Source organism: Sorex fumeus, unplaced genomic scaffold (assembly GCF_029834395.1).
Source record: "Sorex fumeus unplaced genomic scaffold, SorFum_2.1 ptg000101l, whole genome shotgun sequence".
In the NCBI taxonomy this organism is placed as follows: domain Eukaryota; kingdom Metazoa; phylum Chordata; class Mammalia; order Eulipotyphla; family Soricidae; genus Sorex; species Sorex fumeus.
Window position 1 is genome coordinate 2,192,196 of NW_026606158.1, and position 26,232 is coordinate 2,218,427.

General features: G+C 56.4%; 1 protein-coding gene across 1 annotated transcript in view; it reads right to left on the reverse strand.

The window, feature by feature from the left end:
* The window catches only part of LOC130042515 (actin nucleation-promoting factor WAS-like), a 143,578-nt gene extending 117,597 nt beyond the window's left edge, over nt 1-25,981 (reverse strand). The window contains exon 1 of the mRNA XM_056134698.1: nt 25,643-25,981. Within this exon, the coding sequence (XP_055990673.1) occupies nt 25,643-25,948 (306 nt within the window). The 5' untranslated portion in view covers nt 25,949-25,981. The remainder of the gene's footprint in view (nt 1-25,642) is intronic.
* Between the last annotated feature and the right edge of the window lie 251 nt (nt 25,982-26,232).

Below are 26,232 nucleotides of genomic sequence, written 5' to 3' on the forward strand. Positions count from 1 at the left end.
TTTGGTGAACAGGATCTGACCCTTGGCTCCCTATTCACTGCGCGCTCCGGGTACCAACAGTGCCCAGCTTCGTTCCAGAATGCCGTGAGGGTCGGAGATACTCAGATGCTCCAAGGGGAGCAGTCTCCCAGGAACGAGGCAGGAGAAACAGGAAGGCAAAGTCCTAATGGGGAGACTGGGCCCCCAGGGGTCTGTGCCACCTGCAATACAGACACAACACACACACACACACACACACACACACACAGAATATGGGGTGCTCAGCACGGCCAAGACAAGGGGGTGTGGGTCGCGTTTCCCAACTGCGCGGTCACGTGGGTACCCTCTGGGCCCACAGGATAGTCCAAGGGGGTCACACGTGATAAGCACATCCATAGGAGGGGCAGGGGAACGCAGCATGAAACTCGGGGGTCCAACGAAAAAGCACAGGGGTCAAGGTCCGGAAAAGGCTGGTCTCAGGCTCTGCGGGTGAGCGCTGGATCCCAAGGCACCGTTGGTTGTGTTTAGGCGCTAAAAAAAAGTCTCTGGGGTTCTAATATCACTTCATGATGAGCACCTGGAGAGCCTTGGCAAGTGATCAAAATGCACCAACAAAGAGCCGGGGTTGGGGACTGAAGCGATAGCACAGAGAGTAGGGTGTCTGCCTTGCATGCAGCCGACCCAGGTTCGATTCCCAGCATCCCATCCATATGGTCCCCTGAGCACCACCAGGAGTAATTCCTGAGTGCATGAGCCAGGAGTGACCCCTGTGCATCGCCGGGTGTGACCCAAAAAGCCAGGGCTGGGCTGGCCACGGCAATGGACTCAATCCCTGGACCGTCTCTCTGGTCGCTCTCAGAGGATTTTCCTGGGAAGATTCTCAGGGGTCGATGAATCAACTGGTGGCAAAGATATGAGGAGGGTCGGGTACAAAGCTGAGCCTCCAACATGCCCTCGCCTGGCTCTTTCTGCTTCCTGTTTTGTTTTTCTGTCATCCACCAGCACACCTCTCGAGGCGGATTGTTTACACACACACACACACACACACACACACACACACACACACAGCCCAGTGCGGTGCTGAGGCTCAGACTCAGGGCCTCGCACAAGCCAGACACCCCCTTTCCCGCCCAGTCATAGCTCCGGGGCTGTTCTCCCTGTTTCACAGATGGAGAACACGGAGGCTCAGAAAGCTGTGAAACGTTTCACCAAAACCTCCCAACAGCCCGGGGCTGGGGCGCTAGAACAGTCAGGAGTGGGCACATGCCTTGAACGCAGCTCTCTGGGGTTCTATCCGTGGTGCCCCAGAGGGTCCCCTGAGCACGGCCAGGAATGCTCCCCGACTGCAGAGCCAGGAGTCAGCCCCGATGGCTGCCGGGTGTGGCCCCGAGACTTCAACCTCTTGTTATCTCCATCAGTTGCGTTAGCTGAGGCTCCATGTGGAGGGCAGGTCCTGGTGGTTCCTTTGTGGCCGAAATCAAGGGCACCACTGGCGTGTTCCCCCCACCCCCATGACACCGACACAGAGATCTCAGCTGTGCCCCCGCAGACTGTGTCTCACCGTCCCTCTACTGGGCCAGGAGGGACACACAGAGCAGCCTGTCCCTTCTACTATGTCCGTTGTTCATTCTGAATGGGTGCGTTTCCGGGGAGCACTGGGTCCATGCAAGAGATGCAGACCTGGAGGAAGGGGGTGTTCACGCCGGGCCAGATGGGTCTGGACGGTGGAATGAAACTCAGGTGATACCGCGGGGCTGAAGCAGGTCCCCTACGGCCCCCAGCTCAGTGAGTTCATCTCCCGGATGGCGGGACACCTGCATCAGGATGAGGATGCGGACAACATGGATGGAGCCTGGACACGCTGGGCACCACCGCCTTGTACTCTCGGCTGACACGCCCCAAGCGTGCAGGATGATTCTGTGTGATCATCAGTGCTGGGTGGGGCCCAAGGGGACGACATTCTCTTGATATTCTCTGACAGCACTTTAAATCTGGGGAGTTTTTGTGCTTTGGGGGGGGGGGGTTGGGCTGGAGCAATAGCACAGCAGGTAGGGCATCTGCCTTGCACGTGGCTGACCCAGGTTCAATTCCTCCACCCCTCTCGGAGAGCCCAGCAAGCTACGGAAAATATCTTGCCAGCACGGCAAAGCCTGGCAAGCTACCCGTGACTTATTTGATATGCCAAAAACAGTAACAGTAACAGTAATGAGTCTCACAATTTCTTGTGAGACGTTACTGGTGCCCGCTCGAGAAAATCCATGAACAACAAGAGGACAGTGCTACAGTACTTTTTTAATGGGGGGGTGGGGGGGGCGGGGTGAGGAATAAGGAGTCCAGTGATAGAAAAGTCATTTGCTGCTTAAGGGGAAATTGATATTTAATCGGAAATCTGAATCTAGATCACATGAGATATTTAATGGGAAACTGGCACCAGGGCATTGGCTTGAATGAGAAATCAATCTTGAAGTAGCGCCCATGTTAAACTCAGAAATATCTTTTCCTTGTCTGAAAGTGCCTTCCCCAAGCCCCCCCACCCGACCCCAGCAGAGGCCTTTTCTGACAGATCAGCCAAAGGCTTTACTGCTGGACAGTCCCCTGGGTCTGCCCTTCTCGGACATCTGGCCAGCGCCTTCCCTTCCAGGGAGGAGGGAGAGGTGTGCCCTGGGCCAGAGAGACGGGCGCTGGCCCCCTTAAGCACTGCCAGGTTGGACCGGAAACCAAAGCCCCAACAGGCCACCATCCTGAGACCCCCACCCCCACCTCCCGCCCCCACCCCCACCTCCCGTCAGCTCAAGGAACTCCTCCAAACAGGACCACAGCCTGAGGCATATTAGCCCTTGGGGCTCTTTATTGATGCCGGTGAGAAAGCAGCAAGTGTAGCCCAGCCCTGTTGATTCTCAGGCATGCAGGACAGCTGTGACGGTATCCACTGACAGCTCGAGGCAGCTCCGGGCACACAGCCACCTCCTGGGTCTCCTGTATCAGCAGAACCTGAAGTTCTGGAGCCCAGAGAAAGAGGCGAGGTTGGGGTGGTTCTGGGGGAAACACACACACACACACACACACACACACACACACACACACACACGTTGGAGCCCCAAGTCACAGAAATACACCAGGATCTTTGGGTAGGAACCAAGAAAGGGACCAAGAATTGGTCGGCAGCACAGATGGAGGGAGGGAAGAAGAAAAGGTGGAAGGATGGAGAATGATGGAAGGGAGGAGGAAAGAAAGGCAGGGAGGGAAGGGAGGAGTGAAGGGAAGAGGGAAGGAGGGAGGAAGGGAGGGAGCAAGAAGGAAAGGAGGGAGGGAGGGAAAGAGAAAAGAAGGAAGAAAGAAAAGGAGGGAGGGAGGGAGGGAAGGGAGGGAGGGAGAGAAGGAAGGAAGGGAGAGAGGGAGGAAATCAGAGAGGGAGGGAGAAAAAGAGGGAGGGAGGGAGGAAAAGAGGGAGGGAGGGAGGGAGGGAGGGAGAGAGGGAAGGAAGGAAGGAAGAGAGGGAGGGAGGGAGAGAAGGAGGAAGGGAGGGAGAGATGAAAGAAATGAGAGGGAGGAAGGAAGAGAGAGAGGGAAGGAAGGAGGAAGGACGAGAGGGAACGTAGGAAGAGAAGGAGAGGGACGAAAGAAGGGAGGTAGGGAGGGAGGAAGGAAGGAAGGAAGGAAGGAAGGAAGGAAGGAAGGAAGGAAGGAAAGAAGGAAGGAAGGGAGGGAGGGAGGGAAGAAGAAAGATGAGGAGAGAGGGAGGGTGAATTTCGGAGCCCTGTCAAAGACAATTCACCAGCAGCCGCTGTGAATCCTAAATCTGGTGCAACAGTAATTCTCATTAAATATTAGTTTGCTACAGGTCCCTAGACTCCTCTGCGTTTTAGCTGGAAACGCGGAATTTCAGAAACTTCTCTGTACACATTGTTATTTGTTCCTGCATCTGTGATTATGAAATAAATCAGTGTCTCCACTCAGCAATGAGCGTCTGTGTGCAAACCCCCACCAGCCTCCCGCTTCGCCGTCAAAAGAAAAAAAAAAGAAAAAAAATAACACCACCCGCCACCGCCCCCCACTCCCCCCACCCCCGTGGTGCCCCTTTACCCGGGGCGGGGGTGAAAGGAGCGGGCCAAGGAGGCAGAGAGAAGGTGAAGGGGCGCCTTTGAATCCCATCCACACACAGTGGTTAATTTTCATTTAACTACCTCGCTGCGGCAGCGCGGGTTTGGCGGAGGCACATAAAAGTCTGTGAACTTATGAAATGATGCATTATTGAAGCCACCGCGGGGGGCCGGGGAAGACAGAAAAGACGAAATCCTGCTGAAGTGCCTTTTTTATTCTCCCCCCCCCCCCCCCCCACCACCACCCTTTCCCGGTGACAAGGTAACTGCTAATAAAAAGGGAAGGAAAAAAAGAAGAAAAATACATTTTAATGAGGCAGAAGACACCTGCACCAAAAAATAAAAAAATAAAAAACAGTGAGGCGACATGAAATCAAGCCGGGTCTCACCAGGGCCCCTACCACAGGCCAGTCTGCAGCCCCCCACCCCAAGCTTGCCCACGCGACCATGAGTCTGTGTGGGTCCTCCCGGAACCATTGGCACGGGCAGCCGGGCGCCCTTTGTCCGCTTGCTCGGCACCTGCCCAGGGCACTGGGCCCTCGAGATCAGAGCCAGAGAGTCACCTGCTGTCATGTGGTCCCATAACCCGCCCGGCCCGGGGGCACCCACAGGGCGAGGGGGGTGCAGTCCATCAGCAGACCCCTGCATTTCATCCAACATGGGCCAAGTCAGTTCTACCCTTTCCTAAGTGACCCCCATGCATCTTGGGCTTCGATGTTCCAAAACTGTTGTGCTCGGTCCCTTCCCGGGGTGGTGCCAGCAGCCAGGGACAGATGCCACCCAACCACCCAGGTGGGCAGGCGTCCTTGCTCGGCAGGGTGGCTGGCCCCCCCTCGAGAGTGACAGAGGGGGTGGGAGCCGGGTGGGGGTGGGGCAGAGGGCATGGGGGAAGCGACCCCAGGGAGGGACCAGGGGAGCACCCCTCACCAGGGCCCCACATCGGGGCTCCAGGAAACCCGTCCCAAGACTGAAGTCTCCGAGTCCAGGGTGATGGCCACGCAGGGTCTGGCCTCTGAAGCGGGGGCTGCGACCGAGCCCTCATCTGCCACCCTGCCTGCCTCCTCCCGACCTCCTACTTCCAGCCCCGCATCCATCCTGGCCAAAGACTCACCTCCTGGGGTGCTGATCCCAGGAGGCTGCACCCCACAGCCACCCGCTCAGGATTTCTGCCAGGGCGGAGCACCCCGGGTCTCCCAGGTCATCCTAGAAGGCTCAGGGCCCTCTCTGGAAGCCCTCTCCCTCCGCTATGCCCCTCCAGCCTCACCTCTCTGGCACCCCCTCTTTGTGCCCAAAGGGGTTTAGCTATGCCCTCTCCCTCCTCCTTTGTAGTTTCCCCCCCCAGGAAGAGAGCAGACCCCTCAGGTGGCCGGTGGGCAGCAAGTCTCACTTTCTAAGGAAAGCTCAAGGGGGGACAGGGCAGCGGCCTCCTCTCCGGGCTGGGCAGGGAAAGGAAGCCCCCTGCACGCCCCCATATACACACACGCACACGCACACACACACACTCACACACACACACATACACACATGCACACTTATACACATAAAACACGTGCATACACACATACATACACATACACATGCATAGACGCATGTACACACATACACACATGCGTACACATTCATTCACACGCATACACACATACACATACACACATGCACACACATACACACATACATACACACACGCACAGACAAATACACACATGCACACATGCATACACATACATTCACACACATATGCACATACATATATACACACATGCACACGAATACGCATTCATACACACACATATACATAAACACATTCATACACACATACACATACATACACATGCACAGACACATATACACATGTACACACACAGACACATGCATACACACATACATTCACACATACATACACACATGCACACACAAATACACACACATGCTTACACTCACACACGTACACACACATGCACACATACATACATCCACTCACATATGCACATACATAGACACACGCACACACATATACGCATTCATACACACATACGTTCATACATACACACGTACATACACACATATAATACACACATACATGCACACACGCGCGCGCACATACGCACATACACATGCATACACATACACACATTCATACATGTGCATACATATACACGCATACACACACACACACACACACACACACACACACCCCTTGCGTGCTGGAGGGAGGGAGGGAGGGGTGGGGGCTCCGAGGCTGCTCTGGCCCAGGGGAGGGGCCTCTAGGGGAGGCATAAGCCTGCAGAGACCGAAGGGAATACCCGCGCTGGTGCTGGACACACTTTGTTTTCCAAAACAGCAGGGCTGGGAGAGCAGCACCTGGCCAACGCCGGGTGTGGCCCCCCAAAAAATAATAAAATAAAAATAAGGGGTCCTGAACCTTTGCAGGCATCACTGCACTTTCTGTTTCAGGACTCTGCTGCCATGGCTAGAACACACCCACGTAACAGGGCGTCAGCACCCGTCTAGGGCACTGGGGACCCCAAGTACCCTCTCCCCCAAATCAACCTCTCCCCCACGCGCTCCTTACCATGATTGCTCCTGGCACGGCTGACCTGCTCATTCTGCGGCTGTCTTCCCTTTATTTGGTTTCTGGGCCACACCTCAGGGTCATCAACCCGGTACAAGCCTCCCGCAGACCAGACCAAGCTCGGTCCGTGTGGCTCTTTCTCTCTCTCTCTCTGTCTCTCTCTCTCTCTGTCTGTCTCTCTCTCTCCCTCTCTCCACTCACTCTGCAGTCTAAAGGTGTCTTCCCTGTGCTAGGCATTTTGGGTCATGACATCGGGTCTTGTTCTCTCCTGGCACTCAGGAGAGCTTCCGGAGACAGCCCTGGTCTCTCCCACCAAGGCCAAAGGCCGAGTCTGGCCGCAGCTGGGCAGAGGCAGATCCCCTTGGAGGGGAACACCCCAGGGAGGGCCTCTAAGCGGGGAGACTCCCCAGTGCCTCCTTTCCAGAGGTCTCCCCTCCCCCCTACCCTTTGGCTTCAAGTACTGTTCTTCCAGGTCAGGGGCTAAAGGACGCTGAGGGGTCCCCGAAAGAGAGAGAGAGAGAGAGAGAGAGAGAGAGAGAGAGAGAGAGAGAGAGAGAGAGAACGTAGAGATAAGACACCTGCCTTGCATGCAGCTGACCCCAGGTCCGTCCCTGCTGGGGGTGGTCCCACCCCCCACTCACCCCAAATAAGTGAAAACCAAGAGTTGGGTCAACTCCCTTGCAGCCTCCCTGGGTGACAACCACACCCTTCTCTGCAAAACAGCTGGCAGGGGAGAAGAGAGACGGAACTCCCCACGCCTTTCAATCAAGCCCATTCTTTGCCAAACTCTCCCACACCCGCGTCACCGCCTTCCCGGGACGCTCACCCAGAAAACTGCAGTTGGCATGAGGGGGGGGCTGCTTCACAGAGGCGGGGGGGTCCCCGATGAGAACAGGCAGAATGGGAGGAGGGGTGGGGGCCAAGGGGGGGCTCCCTGCTGGCCCCAAGGAGCCCCCAGAGGGCACAGATGGGCACATGGGTGGGGTCAGGACAGCCCTCAAGACCGCCAAGTGATGGGAGTCGGGACAGAAGATGACGCGGGAACCAGGGTGACTGGGAAAGCCCTTTGTCTCCGCAGGGTGAAGGTGACCCCAAAGGGGACAGCTGCCGATGCTCCGCCCCACTGGCCCCCCGAAGACGGCGCTTGATTAAGGCATCTAAGTGACTGCAAACAGGCTATTATCAAATCTCCCCTGTGACAAGGCCCCGTGCAGAAGGGGATAAATAAAAATAAGTGCATTAAGCGCCATAAATCACAGGGACCTATCTGGGAGACCCATTATCCCCGGGGTGGGGGGGTGGGGAATCAGGGGTGAGGGGGTGGGGGGAGTTGTCTATTATTGCGGCCATTACTCTCTCCGCGCCGGGTGGTGAGGGCATCATTTGTTTTATGATTTGCTTTGGGAGGTTGGCTGTTTCAGATTCATCTATAAAAGAGACCGTCGATAATCAGAGTAAGGAGATGCCGCTTTGGCAAGCAAGACGACCACCCCCCTACCCCCACCCCAGACCTGTTATTCCGCCCGGCGTGGTGGTCGTGAGCCTGTAAAGGACCCCCATTAGCTGGTGGGCCACCACTGCTTGGAGGGGTGTGGAACATGGACGGGACTGGCCCAGAGACGGTGTCCATCACGCCTGCCGGGCTCTCAATGCCACGGGACGCAGCCCAGCCGGAGAGAGACAGCCCCAACCCATGGCTTGGGTTTTGCCATGAAACTGGGGTTACCTTGGGCAGGTCCTTGGGCCGACTGAGCTGACCATTCCCGCTTCTGCCAAAGAAGCCAGGTGGGGGTCTTCTGGGAAGACAGCCCCAAGGGAGGGTGGGAATACACAATAGCTTGCATGTACAAGCCCATTCAAGCCCCGTCCCCCCCAGGGGACCACCAGGCAGCACAAGACGGGAGACACCCATGCCTTGCGAGGCCGGAACATTGAATCTTCAGGGCCCAAGTGGCAGAATCAATCACCCTCAATCTCCCTGAGCAAGGTTCAGAAGGACCCCATCCCCACCCTACCCCTCCATTTGTTTTACCCCACCTAAAAAATAAATGAATAAAACAAAACCCACTTGACAGGTCGAGGCCTAAGGAATCAACCTGTATCCAAGACCGGGGGTGTGCAGAGGGACGCAGGCCTGACCCTGAGGGACCCCCACCTGGCTCTCAGCTGGGGTCTCACCAGGTTAATGCAAAGATCAAATCAGCCCAAGTCATCATCGGAAGACACTTCCTCCCCTTTGGGCCTCTCCTACCGCCTCTGTACACCCTGGAGAAGTGAATTTCTAGAATGGCTCCTGGCATGCAAAGCCCTCACTCAGCGTCCCCCACGCAGCAGAGGTCAGAGCAATGAGGAGGAAAGGACAGGAGTCTGGGCGCCATGTCCCCGGTACACCAGCCACTAGACAGGCGTCCCCGCCACACTGGAGCTGGCTGGTCTCTCCCGGAGACCGTATCCAGGACGGCCTGCGGGTTCCTGCCCGCCATGTGAAGCCACCACGCGTGGAAGTCGATTCAGGCGTCGTCCCCCACTCAATCACCCCACCGACCCCTCGCCCTGCAAGAGAGAACCCTGTGACTGATTCGCTCCCGGTGCGGTTGTGCAGGAGGCACCGTACCCCCGAATGGATCCCCTGAGACTCTAACGCCCGCCCACCAGCAAGACAGTCAACGGCGTCCAGAATCCTGCAAGATTGAAAAGGCAAGATGGGGACAGGCTTGCTCGCAGCAGGCTGGAAAAAAGGAGCAGGGGTTCTGCCCGCCTCAGGAGTGGACACCAAGACGCAGCCCATGAACTGAGCAGTGCCTCCGGCTTTGCAAAAACCAGGTGTGTCGAGAGCCAGGCCACAGCAAGTGGCATTAGGGCGTTGGGAGCTGTGAGCCATGGAGGCCGGTTGGCCAAGGGGGCAAGGTCCACCTGTGAGCAGGGACACGGCGCCGGAGAGCAGCTGCCCCATCTCCATGACCTGAGACTCTTTAGGAAGGGCACTCCAGGCCAGAGGGGACCCACCCTGCCCGCTGTCTGCCTCACATCCCACACACACACACACACAGTGTGGCACAGAGCCTGTCTCCTGGATGATGATACACAACTGCATGTTCGGTGGATGAACGATTTGAACTCTGACTCACGCAGAGCATCAGAGAACTGCACACAGGCCCTGGAGACTTTGAGCCAGCTAATGAGAATAACTGCCCGAACCTATTTAAGAAAGAAGCAACAGGGGCCGGAGTGATAGCACAGCGGGTAGGGCGTTTGCCTTGCATGCAACCGACCCGGGTTCCATCACCAGCATCCCATAGGGTCCTCCCAGCACCACCAGGAGTAATTCCTGAGTGCAGAGCCAGGAGGAACTCCTAAGCACCATTGGGTGTGACCCAAAAAGCAAAAAAAAAAAAAAAAAAAAAAAAAGGTAACAGGGGCCGGAGTGATAGCACAGCAGGAAGGGTGTTTGCCTTGTATGCAGCCAACCTGGGTTCGATCCCCAGCATCCCATATGGTTCCATTGAGCATTGCCAGGACTAATTCCTGAGTGCAGAACCAGGAGGAACCCCTGAGCATCACTGGTGTGATCCAAAAGAAAAAAGAAACAGAGAAAGAAAAAAGAAAGACAGACAGACAGAAAGAAAGAAAGAAAGAAAGAAAGAAAGAAAGAAAGAAAGAACAGGGTCCAGCATGATAGTACAGCGGGGAGGGCGTTTGCCTTGCATGTGACCAACCTGGGTTCGATCCCCAGCATCCCATATGCTTCCCATATGCATCCCATCCCATATGCATTGCCAGGAGTAATTCCTGAGCATGGCTGGGTGTGACCCCCCCCAAAAAGGGGGAAAAGGTGACAACTGCACAGAACTCCTGACCCCCCTAAGCAAACATCTTTGGGTACTTCCATTCAGAGATGAACGCCATGCCCTACACAGAAATGAGAGGACCCACCCCAAGCCTTTCAATGTCAGTGTCAGGGTTATTAGGAGGTCCTTTAGTAGTTTTTCTTCTTCCCAATGCCACCGTTATTTGAAGACAACAAAAGAGGGCAGGAAAGATAGTACTGGGGGTGGGGGGTTAAGATGCTTGCCATGCGTGCAGCTGACCCGGATTCTGTCTCTGATCCCCAGCATCTTACAAAGGTTGCCTACCTAGCCCCATCGGGAGTGACCCCGAAGTCCAGGTGTAAGCCCTGAGCAGACTTATGGTTCTGGTCCTGCCCTGCCCCCCCCCCCAAAAAAAAACACAAGGAAAAAGCAAGACATGTTTTGAAAACATCTGGAACCTCTGTCCCCATGATCCCCATGATCCTCCTTTTAAATATTGAAAACAAACCTGAAAAATGACAACACAGGCAGCATGATGGAGGGAAGACTGGGACGTCGAGCAGGTAGTATTCATGCGACGACCGTGCCCTTCCTGCGAGTTTCCAATGAGCTTCTAACGTTCCCTAAGAGTGGCTGGACTTCCCCCACCCCCTGCCCTGCAGGTCTGGAGCAAGTGGCCTGAGTTTCCAGGGAACACGCATCACTGGCCTAACTGTCCCACTTCCCAGGGAGTGAATAACTGGGAAGCTGGCGGGAAAAGCACACGTGGACCAGATGTTCGCTCAATAAGGAACATGCGCCACGAGGGGACGTGACGGCCCCAGGTGAGATGCCATCACCACTCGGGAGACAGAACGCTGAGATGCTATCTCACCTGCTCGGAGGTGTCTCAGGCTGAAGGTGGAGGGCGCAGGGCGGACAGGGTACCGTTTCACAAAGGAGGGAGAAGCAGAAGCTCAGGCACGAGTAGCCTGATCCGGATTCTGCAAGGAAGTTACGAGGGTGGTCCCAGTCAGTCCCCAGGGTCTAAGGGTCTTAGTGGGAAATTAGATGCTCCTCTGGTGAGTCTAATCTAGAGACACTGGGGCTGGAGCAATAGCAGAGCAGGGAGGGCATTTGCCTTGCACACAGCCAACCTGGGTTCGATTCCCAGCATCCCATAGGGTCCCCCAAGCACTGTCAGGAGTAATTTCTGAGTGCAGAGCCAGAAGTAACCCCTGAGCATCGCCAGTGTGACCCCAAAACTGAAAAAATAATAATAATCTAGAGGGACCAATTTCATCTGCAAAAGGGGCACTGGACGCTGAGGCATGCAGAGGGAAGACCTGTGAAACCCGAGGGGGATATGAGGGAGCCACAGGGGCCCTCGGCGCAGGCACGACACATCTGATTCCAAACTCCCAGAACTAGAAAGCGCGGTGCAGCTTTAAGGCACCCCAATCTGGCGGTCTGACTGCAGGGACACACCAGTGGCAACAGATGGAACTCTGTCCAAGGTCCCTGCTAGAGAGCCCAGCGCTAAGACCAGGCAAAGTGCTAGCATGCACACTTACAACACGAGGCCCTGTGTTCGAGGCCCAGCACCACTGGGCCCTCAGAGCACACAACACGGCCAGCAGTGGCCCTGGTGGACCAGCGGGGGTCTGGGTAGCACCGCAACCCCCAGGATGCAGTACAGGACCCCCTGGTCCATGAGGAGTGGTTCAGGGGGCCTCTGAGCACTTAGCTGGGATGAATCCCTCAAAACAACAACAACAACAAAATCACCAAGCCCCAGACAGATGCTCATCACAACTGCTTGCGATGAAGACCACCCCAAAGTCTGTAGGCGCGATCCGCACTGGATGACAAAGTGCAGACAGACCCTCAACGAGACATCCTCGTCCATGTGCCTCACTCCCTCCTGCGATGATTCATTTCCCAAAGCTGTGTGTGCCATAGGGGGCTGGAGCAATAGTAGAGTGGGGAAGGCATTTGCCTCGCACACGGCCGACACGGGTTCGATCCCCGGCATCCCATAGGGTCCCCCGAGCACCGCCAGGAGTAATTTCTGAATGCAGAGCCAGGAATCACCCCTGAGCATCGCTGGGTGTGACCCAAAAAGCCAAATAAATAAATAAATAAATAAAAGGATGTTCCTTGTTGGGGGGATGGTGGGCAAAACGGGGTGGGGGCATGGGGAGGAATTTTGGATTTTGCCACCAAAAAAACCACAGTCTGCCCAGCCACTCCCTGCTTCCCCATCTTTCTCCGTCATGAGGGGCCATAAGGGTCCATGACCAAGACCAACAGACAAGACCAAGGACACACTGTCCACATTAGAACATTAGAACAGGAATCAGCACGGGCACTTGAACTATGTCATCGTCTGCAGAGCAGGGGGGAGGGTTGGAAAGTGGGGTCTGCCTAATAGAGAAGTCAGCAAAAATCCAACAGTGGCTGCCCCCACCCCCATCCGATCCCCCACCCCCACCCGCACCATGCTCTGGGCAGACAGGGAGGCTCAGGACCATGGTGGCGAAACTCTGGCGAGCACCGGAAGCTGACCCAGCGGCCTCTATTCCAGAGGCTCCTTCAAGAGAATCAGCAGGAAGAGCTGAAAATATGGTCCTCGGCAGCTACAGTGCCAAATCTAGAGGCAACCCAGTACCCAGAATCAGCTGGTTGGAAGCGGAACAGCCTGAGATGCGACTAGAAGGAAACGCAGGAGCAGCCGAGTCAGAGAAAGGGGCACAGAAATGAGGGTACAGGAGTGGAACCTGTGTGGCTTGGTCAAATTTGGGAGGGACTGAGGGTGGAAATAACCATCAAGGAAGGAAAACTATGAGTTACACAACTGAGCTGCAGAGAGATGCTGACTGCTGGAAATGTTCAGGTACACAAGGGCTGGGGGGGCTGAAAACTCCAGGATTTTTTATTTCTTTTGGGGTCACACCCGGCGATGCTCAGGGATTACTCCTGGCTCTGCACTCAGGAATTACTCTTGGCAGTGTTTGAGGGGACCCTGTGGGATGCCGGGGATCGAGCCTGGGTTGGCTGCATGCAAGGCAAATGCCCTCCCTGCTGTGCTATCACTCCAGGCCCTCCTAGGGCTTTCTTGCAATCAGGATGGGTGACCACTGCCCACCTCCCCATATGTCCAGAAGCCCTGGCAGCCACGCACGTGTTCCACCACCATTGTTGCCATGTATAAGCTCATCTACCAGCCTTGTTCCAGAGACTCACAAATAGATCTTGAAAGAGATCGACTAGCCACAAAAAATTCTTGGATACCCAGTCCCAGCTGAGACCGCTGGGGCAATCTTGAGAGGGGAGATTAGTCAAGTTCCTGCCCTACCAAAGCCCCCAGTAGCTGCACTCACCCCAACGGCTGCCGGGTGCCTCTGGCTGGCTGAGCAATTAAATATTCTGGAGTTTCTGGAGCACGCAGCCACATTTATGGCCATGTGTCAGCTCCAAACTCTACATCACTGACATCCTGACAGTAGCAACACCAGATTGGGTGGGAACTTAATGCAGAAGTCAACTAGGCACAAGTAACAGAAATGTTAGCAGAGAACACTTAACTTGCAACAGCAGCTTAATAAACCCTCAGATAAGGACTTAATGTCCCCCGGGGTGAGATACAACAATTTCCATAAATTTTCTTCTGCAGAAACAGTTTTTCACCATCCTGTTAGCCATTTGGGGATACCAAGCAATATACCATCAATTACTGTGGCTCTTCTACAGGAGCAGGCTTGAGGGGTGGGTGGGAAAAGGAGACAACAGTGGAGGGAAGATGACAGTGATGGTGGGATTGGGGTGGGAATATTGGATGCCTGTAACAACTCAAACCACGGTGTTTAAATAAAGTGGGAAAAAGAAAAAGGAGTTAGTGATGAGTGGTACACGAAATGGTATGAGGAGGGTGCAGAGAAAGGCAGAGGCCAGTTCCAAACCAGCTTTGTATGTGTATTTAGAGAGTGGCTGACAGTGAACTGGTAAGGGGCTCATGCAAGGAATAATCTAGAAAAGCATCTAGAACATTCTGGAACATACACAGGAACCTTCTAGGAAAGCATCTGAAAACATTCTAGAACATCTAAGATTTATACTTATAAGGGGAGGGGGCCATCGCTTTTGAAAAACTTTGCCATCAAGAATAGCTTCCTCTGGGTTGGGGACATAGTACAGCGGGTAGGGCACTTGCCGTGTATGAGGTCAACCTGGGCTTGATCTCCAGCATCCTGTATAGTGTCCTGTATGTATGGAACCAGAGGAGTGCCAGGAGTGGTTCCTGGGTGCAGGGCTGGGAGTCAGCAATCACCTGAGCATGGCCAGATGTGACCCAACTTACTGAGTCATTCTGAAAGTGGACACTGGCACCACTCCACCAGCCAGAGGGCAAACGGCGGGGACGGTTTGATCTTAGGGCGACTCGAAAGGCCAGCTGTCATGTTCCTGGCTTTCTGCAGCTGCTTGAGGCACAGCTCGGGCGGAAAAGAAGAACTCTCTCCATCACGTCTCTTTCTGGGTGCCATCCCAGGTGAGGAAGAAAGTTGCTCTTATCACCCCGGGGCTCTGAAACAAACGCCCCCTCCCCCCCAAAAAAAAGAAGCTGGGAGGGGCATACTTCCCCCAGCAACCTAGCCAAGCCAGGGAGGAGATGCTATTTTTAAGAACTGCTAGTGGCAGGTGTCGACTTGATTCCAATGAAGAGGCTTTCCGGGGGGGAGTGAGAACCATCCCTGACTTCTTTAGCAAAGATGGAGGGTGGGGGGAGATTCAGAAGCTCCCAGAAGGGGCTTCCATCTGGCCATGCTCGGGTGGACCTCAGTTTGGGACCACGGAGACAGAAGTGAGGTTGGCCCTGTGTGTAGCAAGTGCCTTCACCCCTGCATTCTCCCCCTACGCCACACCCCGCCACTGCCATCCTAGACTGACCATTCCCGGACCCCGCAGTCTTGACAACTTCGTCTATCCACAGAGCCTCTGGGTGACCTCCCCGCTTCCATCATCTCTACTCTGCTCCAAGCTGCCCTTCCACTCGAACTCTGCTCCTCATCCTGAAGCAGAGCTCCCCTGGCTCTCTCCTACCGACTCCCCACAGCCCCCCACCTCGCTTCCCACTTAAGCTCCAAGCCCTACACACCGGAAGCCCAGCTGGCTTCTTCCAGAACTAGCGACCTGGGTCTGTGGGCTCAGGAGAGGGTGCAGAGGCTGATCAGGTAGACACCCAACCTGGGCTCCATCCCCTGTACCCCCACAGGAGTCTGACCCCTCCAGCACCACCGAGTGTGACCCTGGAGCCTGCAGGCCTGAGCTGGGTGGTCCCGGAAGGCCCCTGCTACCACCACCAGGCATCTCTTGCAGCTCCCAAGCACCAAAGGGGTGGCCTGGCTCTGGGTGGGCCTGAGCACTGCCATGTCCTGCAGTCCCTGCATGAAACTGCTGATCCAGGGTTCAATGCTTGTCCCACCCTCCTCCTGCTAAGATAAAAATCTATGCAGCTACAGGCTACATCTGGAAGGGCTCCCTCCATTGTCTTCTTCCACCCAAGCTTTCATTATCCCCTGGCCAAAGACCCAAATCAAATCCTAGCTCCGCGAAGTTTGCGCAGTGAAAATAAACGCCCGCCTCTCTTGTCCATTCCCCCCAGTTTCCGGCTCCGGTCATCCATGGCCACGTACGTGCTGACGTCCCCTCATGCCCGCCGTGGCTCTAATCCGCAGCACTGCTCACCCACACACACTCACGGCAGAAGAAAGGTGACGGCGGTGGCGGGACTGGGGTTGGAACACGGAATGCCTGCAACAAACACATCAGTATGAATGACCTTGTGAACTGCAGACAGCGACCCTCGGGCCCTGCAGTGATGTCCCTTGTGGGCCTGGACCGGCGGCTTGTCCACTGGAATTCGATGCACACTGACTGAAGGTTTCCTAAGTGTGGGGGGTGCGTCTGGCCAGGCCCCCAAGCCAAGGATGGGCTGAAGCGAGCCCCCATGCAGAAGGCGCCGAGGCAGGAGACGAGGGGACATGTGGCCCTTCTGTACTTACGAAGTACAGCCTCTGGGTCGTGAGGCCGATTCCCCCTTGCACCCCTATTTTTCCAGGCCCTGCTCACCTTTGGTTCAACAACACCAGACCACCAACATCCAGTGCTCCCCGCCCCTGCCTGCCCTCATTCACACTTTCATTAGTTCTTTTTGGGGTGTGGGGAGGAGTCTTCCTCCAAAATGCAAAGAGAGCTTTGGGGGGGAGGGGTAACACCTGGAGGCACTCAGCCCACCAGACTGGACTGTGGGTCACATCCCATGTCTTGAGCCCTGTGGTCCACCCAGTGTTGCTCAAGGGACCTCCAGGGCTGCCCCCAATGTGGCCAAACTATGGGCAGGGGCGGGCATCCGGCACAGGGGATGGAACTTAGGGCCTCACACATACCAGGCGTGTGACCCTGGTCAGCTGGGCATCTCCCTTGCGGTCAAGTCCCTGTGGTTCACTTTACGAATGGCCGGCACTCCGTCCCCTCTTTCAAATCCCATCTTCCAGGGGGCTGGAGATCTACTTTCCCCCAGACCCCCGCCGGGGGGGATCCCTGAGTCAGAGTGAGTCTCGAGCAAGGCTGGGGGTGGCCCACAACTAAAAATCACATAAATAAAATCACGGTAGCTTCTGGGCCACGGGGGCCGGGGGTCAAGCTCTCCAGTCCATGGGAACACACTTGCCTGCTCCTCCCTGCACACGTTTGGATGAGGTGAGAGATGGGAGGGTCCCTCGAGTCATTCCCGAACAGGCCCCCCTGCCTGGAACATGAGGATGGGTGTCAGCCCCAGGCACGAAGGCTGGAGGTGAGAGAAGAAAGCCCATTGCTGTTACCTATCTGGCATCCCCCCTGGACTCCTAAAGCAACCCAGAATGGACATGGGTCCAGGTAGCTGGCACCAAACGGTGTGTGTGTGTGTGTGTGTGTGTGTGTGTGTGTGTGTGTGTATACTTTTTCTTTGGGGGGGGGTCACACCTGTCATTGCACAGGGGTTACTCCTGGCTCATGGACTCAGGAATTACTCCTGGTGATGCTCGGGGACCATATGGGATGCTGGGAATCAAACCGGGGTCGACCACGTGCAAGGCAAACGCCCTACCTGCTGTGCTATCGCTCCAGCCCCCAAACAGTATATAATAATTTGGGGAACCCTCGCAGAATCACTCAGCCAACCAGGCATGCGGTCCAATGCTCCAGTGTGAGGCTAGGGTGCTGGGCATTACCTGTGCTCCCTCTGCAGTGCTCGTGGGCCCCCCCGAGCTGCACCCAGTGGTGTTCAGGAGGCCACCAGGCGCTGAGGACTGAACTCGGTCAGGCTCCTGCACGTGGCCCGCGCCCCATCTCCGTTCTCTCTCCCAGCCTCGCTGCTTACTCTGAAGGCTCTGAATGGCGGTTCCAGAAACCCAAGTGCGGAAGGGATTGCTGGTGGGAACCTTCCTCAGCAACAGCCAATGAGCTTCGCCTGGACAACACAGTCCCCAGCCTCAGAACGACCCCGAAGCGCCCCTGACACCCTCTGCGGAATTTAAATCTTTGGAAAAGAGGCATCACGAAACTCACTCTGTGCGACTTTAGTGCACGGCTGCTCAATCCTCCTGAAGCTCAGGTCCCAGCAGTGGCCTCCCTCTGGCCCAGGAGAGGATCTGCTCAGAGCAGTGCTCACCCATGGGGGGGATGCTGGCCCCCAGCTGTGCCCGCTGTCCACCCCCGCCAGCCCTGTCCCCATCTCAGCCCCCAAAGGGACGAGCCGGGTGAGAAACGTGGGCATACCTGGGAGACAGAGATGAGCAGCCCTGCCAGGCTGCCCCCAAATCACCTCCAGAGCCTCTGACACCGCCCATGTCTACTTCATTACTGGGAACACATCCCTCCTGGGGAAACTTCCAGAAGCGAGGAGAGAGCAGCAGCCACCGGCCGCCGATCCCGTGGCAGAGAAGGACCACAGTGTAGCCCTTCCTGGATGCCCTCGGATGCATGGCCTCCACCACACACTCACTCCGAATGTCACAAATTCCACGTCGGAGCCGACGGATGAGAACTTCAGAACCCTGGAAACCCTCTGATTGGATGTATTCCATGGGCCGTTTCCCTGGTTGTAGGCGGGTTCTTCGAGGTAGGAGGTGACAGTGGTTAGGGACTGCCCTACTGGGGAAGAAGCCAGTAGGAGTGGAGCTAAAAGGCGGGGGAGTGTTTGCCGATTCTGTGACACCCGTCTTCCCTCTGCCACACGGGTTCCACACCAGCCAGGCTCCCGGGCAGACGGACCTGGAGTGTCACTTGTTCACGAAACATCTGAACAGTTTGGAACACTTACAAAGTTTATATGAGACAAAAAACAAAACAAAACAAAACAAAAATCCTTGGTATTACCTAACAGGGGAGGCTCCCCAGAGCACTTATTACGGTTGTGTTAATCAAACAATTTAAAATACAACAAAGGAGCAAGCTATTAAAAAGAGGCTCGCTAAGAATCCCTTTTGTAACCTAGAAATCCTTTTGTGCCGCCAACAGATACTTAAAATCATTCGCCTTCTTAGATAATCTGTTACCCAATTCTCCTAAAAACCAGGCCCGGCCCATACTTAATAGCTTCCAGGCTGAAATCCTAACGGAACAGACCTGAGTCCACTTCACCCCCTCCAAATCGTCTCTTTCCAAATCGCCCCACCCCGCTAGACCTGGGACCCAGGACCGGACGAATGAGGGGGCTCCGGGGGTGGGGTGGGGGGCTCCTCTCCTGCTATGGAGGCCCCATCCATGCCTGTCTGTTTGTATGCTCCCGACCAGCCCTTCAACAAGACTTGTTTTTCCATATTGTCTGCACCTGGTTTTCTTCCCAAGAATTCTGGAACATTCCTAAGCCAACAGGTGTCTGTCGTGCGGTGGGAGCAGCGATGTCTAAGAGCTTGCGTGGACACATTCAAGAGGTCCCTAAGGCAGAGATGTGATTCACTGGCCTTGGTTCACTTGCCATGTTGTGCTCAGGGGAGACATCCTCTGGAGGGGTCAGGTCCCTTTGGAATGAAAAGCTTGATACTCTAAGTCATTTGAACTCTGCCACTAACTCCCTAAGGGGGGAGGGTCCTTTCCCTCTCTGGGTCCCTTAACTCCTCTTTTGCAAGGCAAAGAATTGGCTTGTCTGGTCTACACACAGCAGTTGAAGCCCGCCCAGAGCAGTCCAGGGGAACTTGAGCAAGCAAGCAGAGGATGCTTGAAGCCCAAGATTTTCCTTAATCTACTTTGCTTCTTCCTAAACTCAGAGAATGCAGAGAATGATAGAGAAAACACACACACACACACACACACACACACACACACACTCCTTTCTTTTATTGCCCCATTCTCTCTCTCTCTCTCTCTCTCTCTCTCTCTCTCTCTCTCTCTCTCTCTCTCTCTCCCCAGTTCTGACAATCCAGATCTATTTGGCCCTGGGGAATCCCTGCCCCAGTAGTGATTTTCCACTCTCTCTCTCTCCGGCAGGAATGCTGTTGGTTTTCTTCCTCTCTCTAGTTTCCGCATCAACCCCCAGACATACACACGCACACACACCCTTGCACGCACGCAAGCGCGCACGCCTCCTCCCCAGAAGGAAACTTCCTTCTGTCGAAAGAGCCAAGCAGATGCCCGGGGCTGCAAGAATCCCAATACCAGATTCCAATTCCTCGCACTTGCCCGAGGATTCAGAGCATCCCTCCCTCCGTCCCTCCCTTCAGCACCAAAGCCGGCAGGGATCTGCCTTCCCTCCCTGAAAAGGAATTTTTCTTCCCTCCCGGACTCTATCATTTCTCAAGCCCACTGCCATTTCTCCCACCGCTGCAAAATCACAAAATGAATGTTCCCCCACTCCTTGTAATTCGTGTACACAAGGGGGCAGGCTTGGGGTCCACAGGGCCCTGCCTTTATTGACAGTGCTAATAGTTTTTTCCTGAACAGGCAAAAAAAAAAAAAAACCCAAAAAATAAGGTTCTATGTAGGAAGGATGAACCGGACACCAAAGGGGAAAGTCAAGACCAGATCCCAGGAGGCCTGGAACCCTGTGAAACTCTTTCCCTTTCTCTACTCCCAGGCTGTCTTCTTTCAGCATCCCACCTTCCAAAAGCCATTCTGATGAAGACCTGATCTCCACGCACACTCTTTTCCCTATGATCCTGGTTTTGTTGTTTTATTTATTTCATTTTGGGGAGGGGGGATGCGGTGGGAGCGGGGCTCTGAGGTGTGAAATACACCCGTCTGTTACTCCTGGCGGTGCCAAGGATCGAGCCGAGATCAGCTCTGGGGAAGGCACGCGCCTTAACCCGCTGTGTTCTCTATCTCTCCGGCCCCACTTCTGAGCCCCTGGGAAACTCAAACTCACTCTTTGGACAAACCCGGGTGTGACAGCACTGAGCACAGCATCAGGGTCCCACGTGCGTCTCCCCTAAAAGACCCTCCCTCCCCCGTGGCTGAACCTGTCACCTTGGCACATGGCCCCCGGTGATGCTCCCTTAGGACGCACGCACGTGTGGAGTGAAGAGACCTCTAAACCACGCTGACTAGAGGCTTCCTTTTATTTGTGGTGGCCTTCTGGTCGCGAACACCAAGGTGGATGGACAGGGACTGCATCCGTGGCCACCTCTCAATGTCAAGGGCCCTGGAGGAAGCAGTATGGCTCTCACACAGGTGGGCTCCATGGCCAAGACGCGCCAATCGTTCAGTGCCCGGGACTGACTCCCCCCGCCCCCCCACCCCTGCACTCTGCACTCTGCACTCTGGCTACAAAGTCACCTTCCCCTGATTTTACTTTTGGGGGGACCACAACAAGTATTACGCAGGGGTCACTCCTAGTCTGCTGTTCTTGGCAGTCCTTGGAGGGAGGCCCGAATGGCCTGACCGCAAGCCCTTCCTTTGAGCTATGTCCCCACCCTAATCTTATTCAGATTTTGGGGAGAGTGGTGCTACGAACTTACTCCCGGCTCTGCATTCAGGGGTCGCTCCTGGCAGGGCTCGAAAGGGTTGTATGTGTCACAGAAGGGAATGCCCTGCCACAAAGGCAGGGTGGGATGAGGGGGATGGAGGGTGGGAAGGATACTGGGACCCGTGGTGGTGAAAAATGGGCACTGGTGGAGGGATGGGTGTTTGATCATTGTATAACTGAAACCCAAACACAAAAATTTGTAAGTCTACAACTGTACTTCATTGAAAGAAAGAAAAAGAAAGAAAGAAAGAAAGAAAGAAAGAAAGAAAGAAAGAAAGAAAGAGAGAGAGAAAGAAAGGGCTGTCTGTGGTGCCAGGAATGGAAGGAACCCAGGTCAGCATTGCTTGGGTCCCTTCATCCATAGACCTTAAAAGCAACCAGTCTCTGGCCTCACCCTCTTCCTCTCCCTGGGATCCGGCATCCCTGAAACACATCACACTTCCCTCACTCAGGCTTATGAACCACCGTGGCGGACGCTTCTCCGAGTCCAGTTTTCACCAGCGGGAGCTTAAAGAGCAAACTGGATAGTATTTTTTTTTCCAGTTTAAAACCGACTCCTCAAATCAATCTATAAAGCCTTCAGAGCCGAAAGAGAGCTTTGCACCCGCCACGTCCCCGAGTAAAGAGCAGGTCACTCTCCTCCGATGACCGAAGTGGGCACCGTCCCCATGGGGAAAGGTCGGCCAGTACCGGAAGTGCCTGTGGAGGGGTAGAATAACCCTAACTCTCCCTGGCGAGAGTTCCAGAATCTAGAAAGATGGAAACCCTAGCAATGACCGCCAGCTGTGTGCGCCAGGCTTCTGAAGCCAGCATCCTCTTCTTGGCTTTGACCTCTGGCCTTTCCTGTCCCACCGCCCTCTGGCACGGACTTGGCCAGCCAGGCTAAGCTCGGCCCCGTGGGGTTCTCAGGGAAACCAAAGGATCATATCCCCATCCTGCTGCTGGAAGACACCTAGACACTAATGACATCAGATCGCTGACGGTGCGGCAGGCACCTGCGAGAGAAGCTGTCAGGACTTGTGTCATCTCCAAACACGAGGGACCGATTTTCCCAGGGATGCTGGGGAGAAGTCTGAAGTTCTGGATGGACTAGATCCTAGATTTCCTCTGGAGCTGAGGAAGTGTGAAGTGTGGTTTTATAAAGACTGCTGGGACTGGAGCGATAACACAGCGGGTAAGGCGTTCGCCTTGCACACAGCCGACCCGGGTTCGATCCCCAGCATCCCATAGGGTCCCCCGAGCACCGCCAGGAGTAATTCCAGAATGCAGAGCCAGGAGGAACCTCTGAGCATCGCTGGGTGTGACCCAAAAAGCAAACAAACAAACAAAACTGCAGGGGATGTCCACACACACACACACACACACACACACACACACACACACACACACACCAAAAAACTAAAGAGAGACAAGGAGGACGGAATTTGGTTCCACACCCCTGGGGAACAGAAAAGTGAGCACTGCTCTCATGACCAAATAAGGAGTCTGCAAGAGAAGAGACACCCTCTCCCTCAACTGCGTGACTCTCACGGGCTTTGGGATTAGCACTAAGTCTTCTCAGCGTCTCCACTCACCTTGTCCAGAGCTGAGCATTCAAGGCCCGGTGCTGAAGCCATCCAGGCCCCCTCATCAGTGCAAGGGGTAGCCCCCACTCGAGTGTCTGAACCCCCCCCCCCACCCCACCCCCGAGTGTCTGAAAGATCTAAGCACAGCCTTTCATTCTCAGGGGCCCTGCTATGGCCTACGTAGGAGAAGAGAAAACTAGCCCCCTAGTGTCCTGCTGGAGTAGGTGGCTACAGGCTAGAGGTGTTCGCTCCTATACTCGGCCTGCAAGTCCCGGCACAATGCTGGAAGCTAGAGAGCCCGGGAAAATCCTCGCCTCCTCCTTCTCCGCAAGGGACGACGGCACCCAGGGGGTATAGGAGGACATGAATGCTTCCCCCCCTCCTCTCATTTCCAAGATCGTCCCACGTGTGTTGCAAAAGGTAAAGTTAGCATGCATCCATGCACACCGGCAAGCCAACAGTGCACCCGGCATGCACTCGCTGGCAACTATATTGGGGGACATGGTGCCCACCGGGGCATAGGAGGGCGGGCGCAGTGGGTGCTTCTTCTTTTCCACCCTGGCTACACCTGCCATCTGAGCCCCCGCCCGACGCTCCCTCCCACGGCGGCCCCGAGTTTGCTCTCTCTGTTCCCGGGAGTTTTTCTGCCGGGGCTGGAATTCACAGGGCCGCGAGCTCGATAAATGCGTGTTCTCCGCAAGCCATTTTCACCGGAGGCAAGGGCTCTTGAAAAATAAAAGTGCACTGAGAGACGTGTGAACCCTTCACGCCACATCGGAGTGTTGCTTCCTCAATCCTCAGACGGTGACCACGACTGACGACTACGACACCGCCGCCGACAACGAGGAGGAGGAGGAGGAGGAGGAGGAGGAGGAGGAGGAGGAGGAAGAGGAGGTCGCAGCATGCCCGCAAGGAATTCATTCATGCCACCCATCCGTGAGGGAAGGAAGAGAGAGACGCTCCAGGCTCCCTGCCCGATTTAGAACCTGCCCGTACCTGCCGTCTACGGAAGCCGCCTTGGAGGTGGGGAAGGCAGAGGAGGTGAAGGGGAAAATCCACCCCAGGTGGCTGCCGCCTGCCCCCAGAGTGAAGCGGCACTTTGGGCTTCCACTTTGCCATCAGCATAGCAGGGGAGGGCCAGGAGCACTCCTCACCTGCCTGCTGTCCACTCCTGGTTCCCTGAAAACAGGAGCCTGAGCGCTCTCTCTCTCTCTCTCTCTCTCTCCCTCTGTCTCTCTTCTCTCTCTCTGTCTCTCTTCTCTCTCTCTCTTTGGGCGCAGACATCATGAGACTCTGGAACACTAGCTCTGACATTCACAGATGCGAGACGCCCCGCCTCTCCCCCAGGAGATCATTTTTAATGGACCGAGTGACAACACTCACGGACTCGGAATTGGGCAGGAACTTGCTCCATCAAGGCACAGAGGCAGAGGGACAGCAAGGAGGGGATAGAAAGAGAAGAAATGGGGAGTGGTGGGCTGGTGTGGGGGGGGGAAGGGAATTCCCGTTAAACAGGGTCACCGGGGAGAGAAGGATTCGGCGTAGGAGAGACGATCTGTTCCCTCCGAAGTGACCCATTTAAAAATCAGACTGTTCCAGGGGAAGGCTCGTAGGACTAATAAATTTCCAACAGGCAAGGACAGGCGTGCAGAAGCCGGGTTGCTGGTGGGGAGGAGCGTTTAAAAGAAGGTAACGGGGAGACCAGGAAATGAAGCGAAGCATGCAATGCTCAGAGAGGGTCATTGCTCGGGTCCCCTGGAACAGCGAGTGGCCTGGGGTCCTGATGGGGCTCCGTCCATGCTAGAGTGCCCAGCTGTCTGCCTTGCATGTGTGAGGAGGCCCTGGGTTGGGCATGTACACACACACACACACACACACACACACACACAACCGGAAACAATATCAGGGTCCCAAACCAGAGGCATGCTTGGATATCTAGGGGGGGTCATTCCCAACAGGGGGGAGGGGGGCATGGGTCCCCACCAGTGCCACCAGTAGCAGTTTGGGGCTTTCCCTTTTCTCTCCCAACGCCCAACACACCCTCCCAACCACTCGGCTTTAACATCTGACACCTGCAAGGTACGGTGGGCTCGGCCACCCCGTACCCCTCACCCCTGTCCCCAAACCGGCCTGTTTTCTCTGCAACCGGAGCAGAGAGAAAAAGTTCTTCCCAACATCACGCAGGGGAAGAAGGGCAGGAGGGGAGGCATCACTTCAAACGCAAGATGTTCTCCCCCCTCCACCCAAGCAACAGATGCTCGCCAGCTTGGAGGGAAGGGGGTCGGGGTGGGGATACTCAAAGTCTCCCCCCCCACGCGCACACACACACAAACACACCCCACCCACCTGACTTGGCTCCCCCAAACCCCTTGCCCCTCCGGGGGGTGGGGGTGGGGGCCGGGCTCTGGGTCATCATCCCCGGACTTGGAAACTTTCACCTCCAGCCTGTCTCCGTGCCCGGGGCTCCCCGTTCGCAGGCAGCAGCCGGCGGTGCCCTCGCGGCGGGTCCGCCCGCGTCCCGGGCACCGGCCGGGTGCAGCTACAGGTTCGGAGAAGTTGCCCGGCGCCGCGCGGCCGCCCACCCCCACCACCCCCCGGTCCGGTCCAGCTCGGCCCGGCCCGGTCCGCAAGCTTACCTGGGCCGAGGAGGCTGCCAGCGGGCAGGGGGGCGCGGCGGAGCGGCCGGCCGGGGCGCGCGGCGCGGGGGTCCGGCGCGGGCTCCCCGGGGGCGCGGCGTCCAGCGCAGCCGACTCCGGAGCGGGCAGGCGCGGCGACGCGGGCTCGGCGAGGTCCCGTCCTCCTCCTCCTCCTCCTCCTCCTTCTCCTCCTCCTCCTCCCCTGCCTCCTCCTCCTCCTCCTCCTCCGCGGGCTCCGGCTCCGGCGCGCCGGCGGGGCGCTGCGCCCTGGCCCGGGGACTCCGGCGATCGGGGGGCGTCCCGCATGGGCCGGGGCCTGGGTCCCGGGAGGGCCGCCCCTCCCCGCCCGCACACCCCGCCCGGCCGCGCCCCCGGGCCTGCGCCGCCCGCGGCTCGCCGGGGACCGAGGCGCGGGCCTCGCCCCGGCCGGGGGTGCCCAGGCGCCCCGGGAAGGTCACCGGCGGCGCGGAGGCGGGGCGCCGCGCGGTGGGTGCGGGGAGCCCCGGCGGCGGGGCAGCGCCGCCGGCCTCGGCCGCCGCCGCCGCCGGCTTCCCTGGCGGCCGCGCGACCCCCGCCTCCCGCGCCCGATC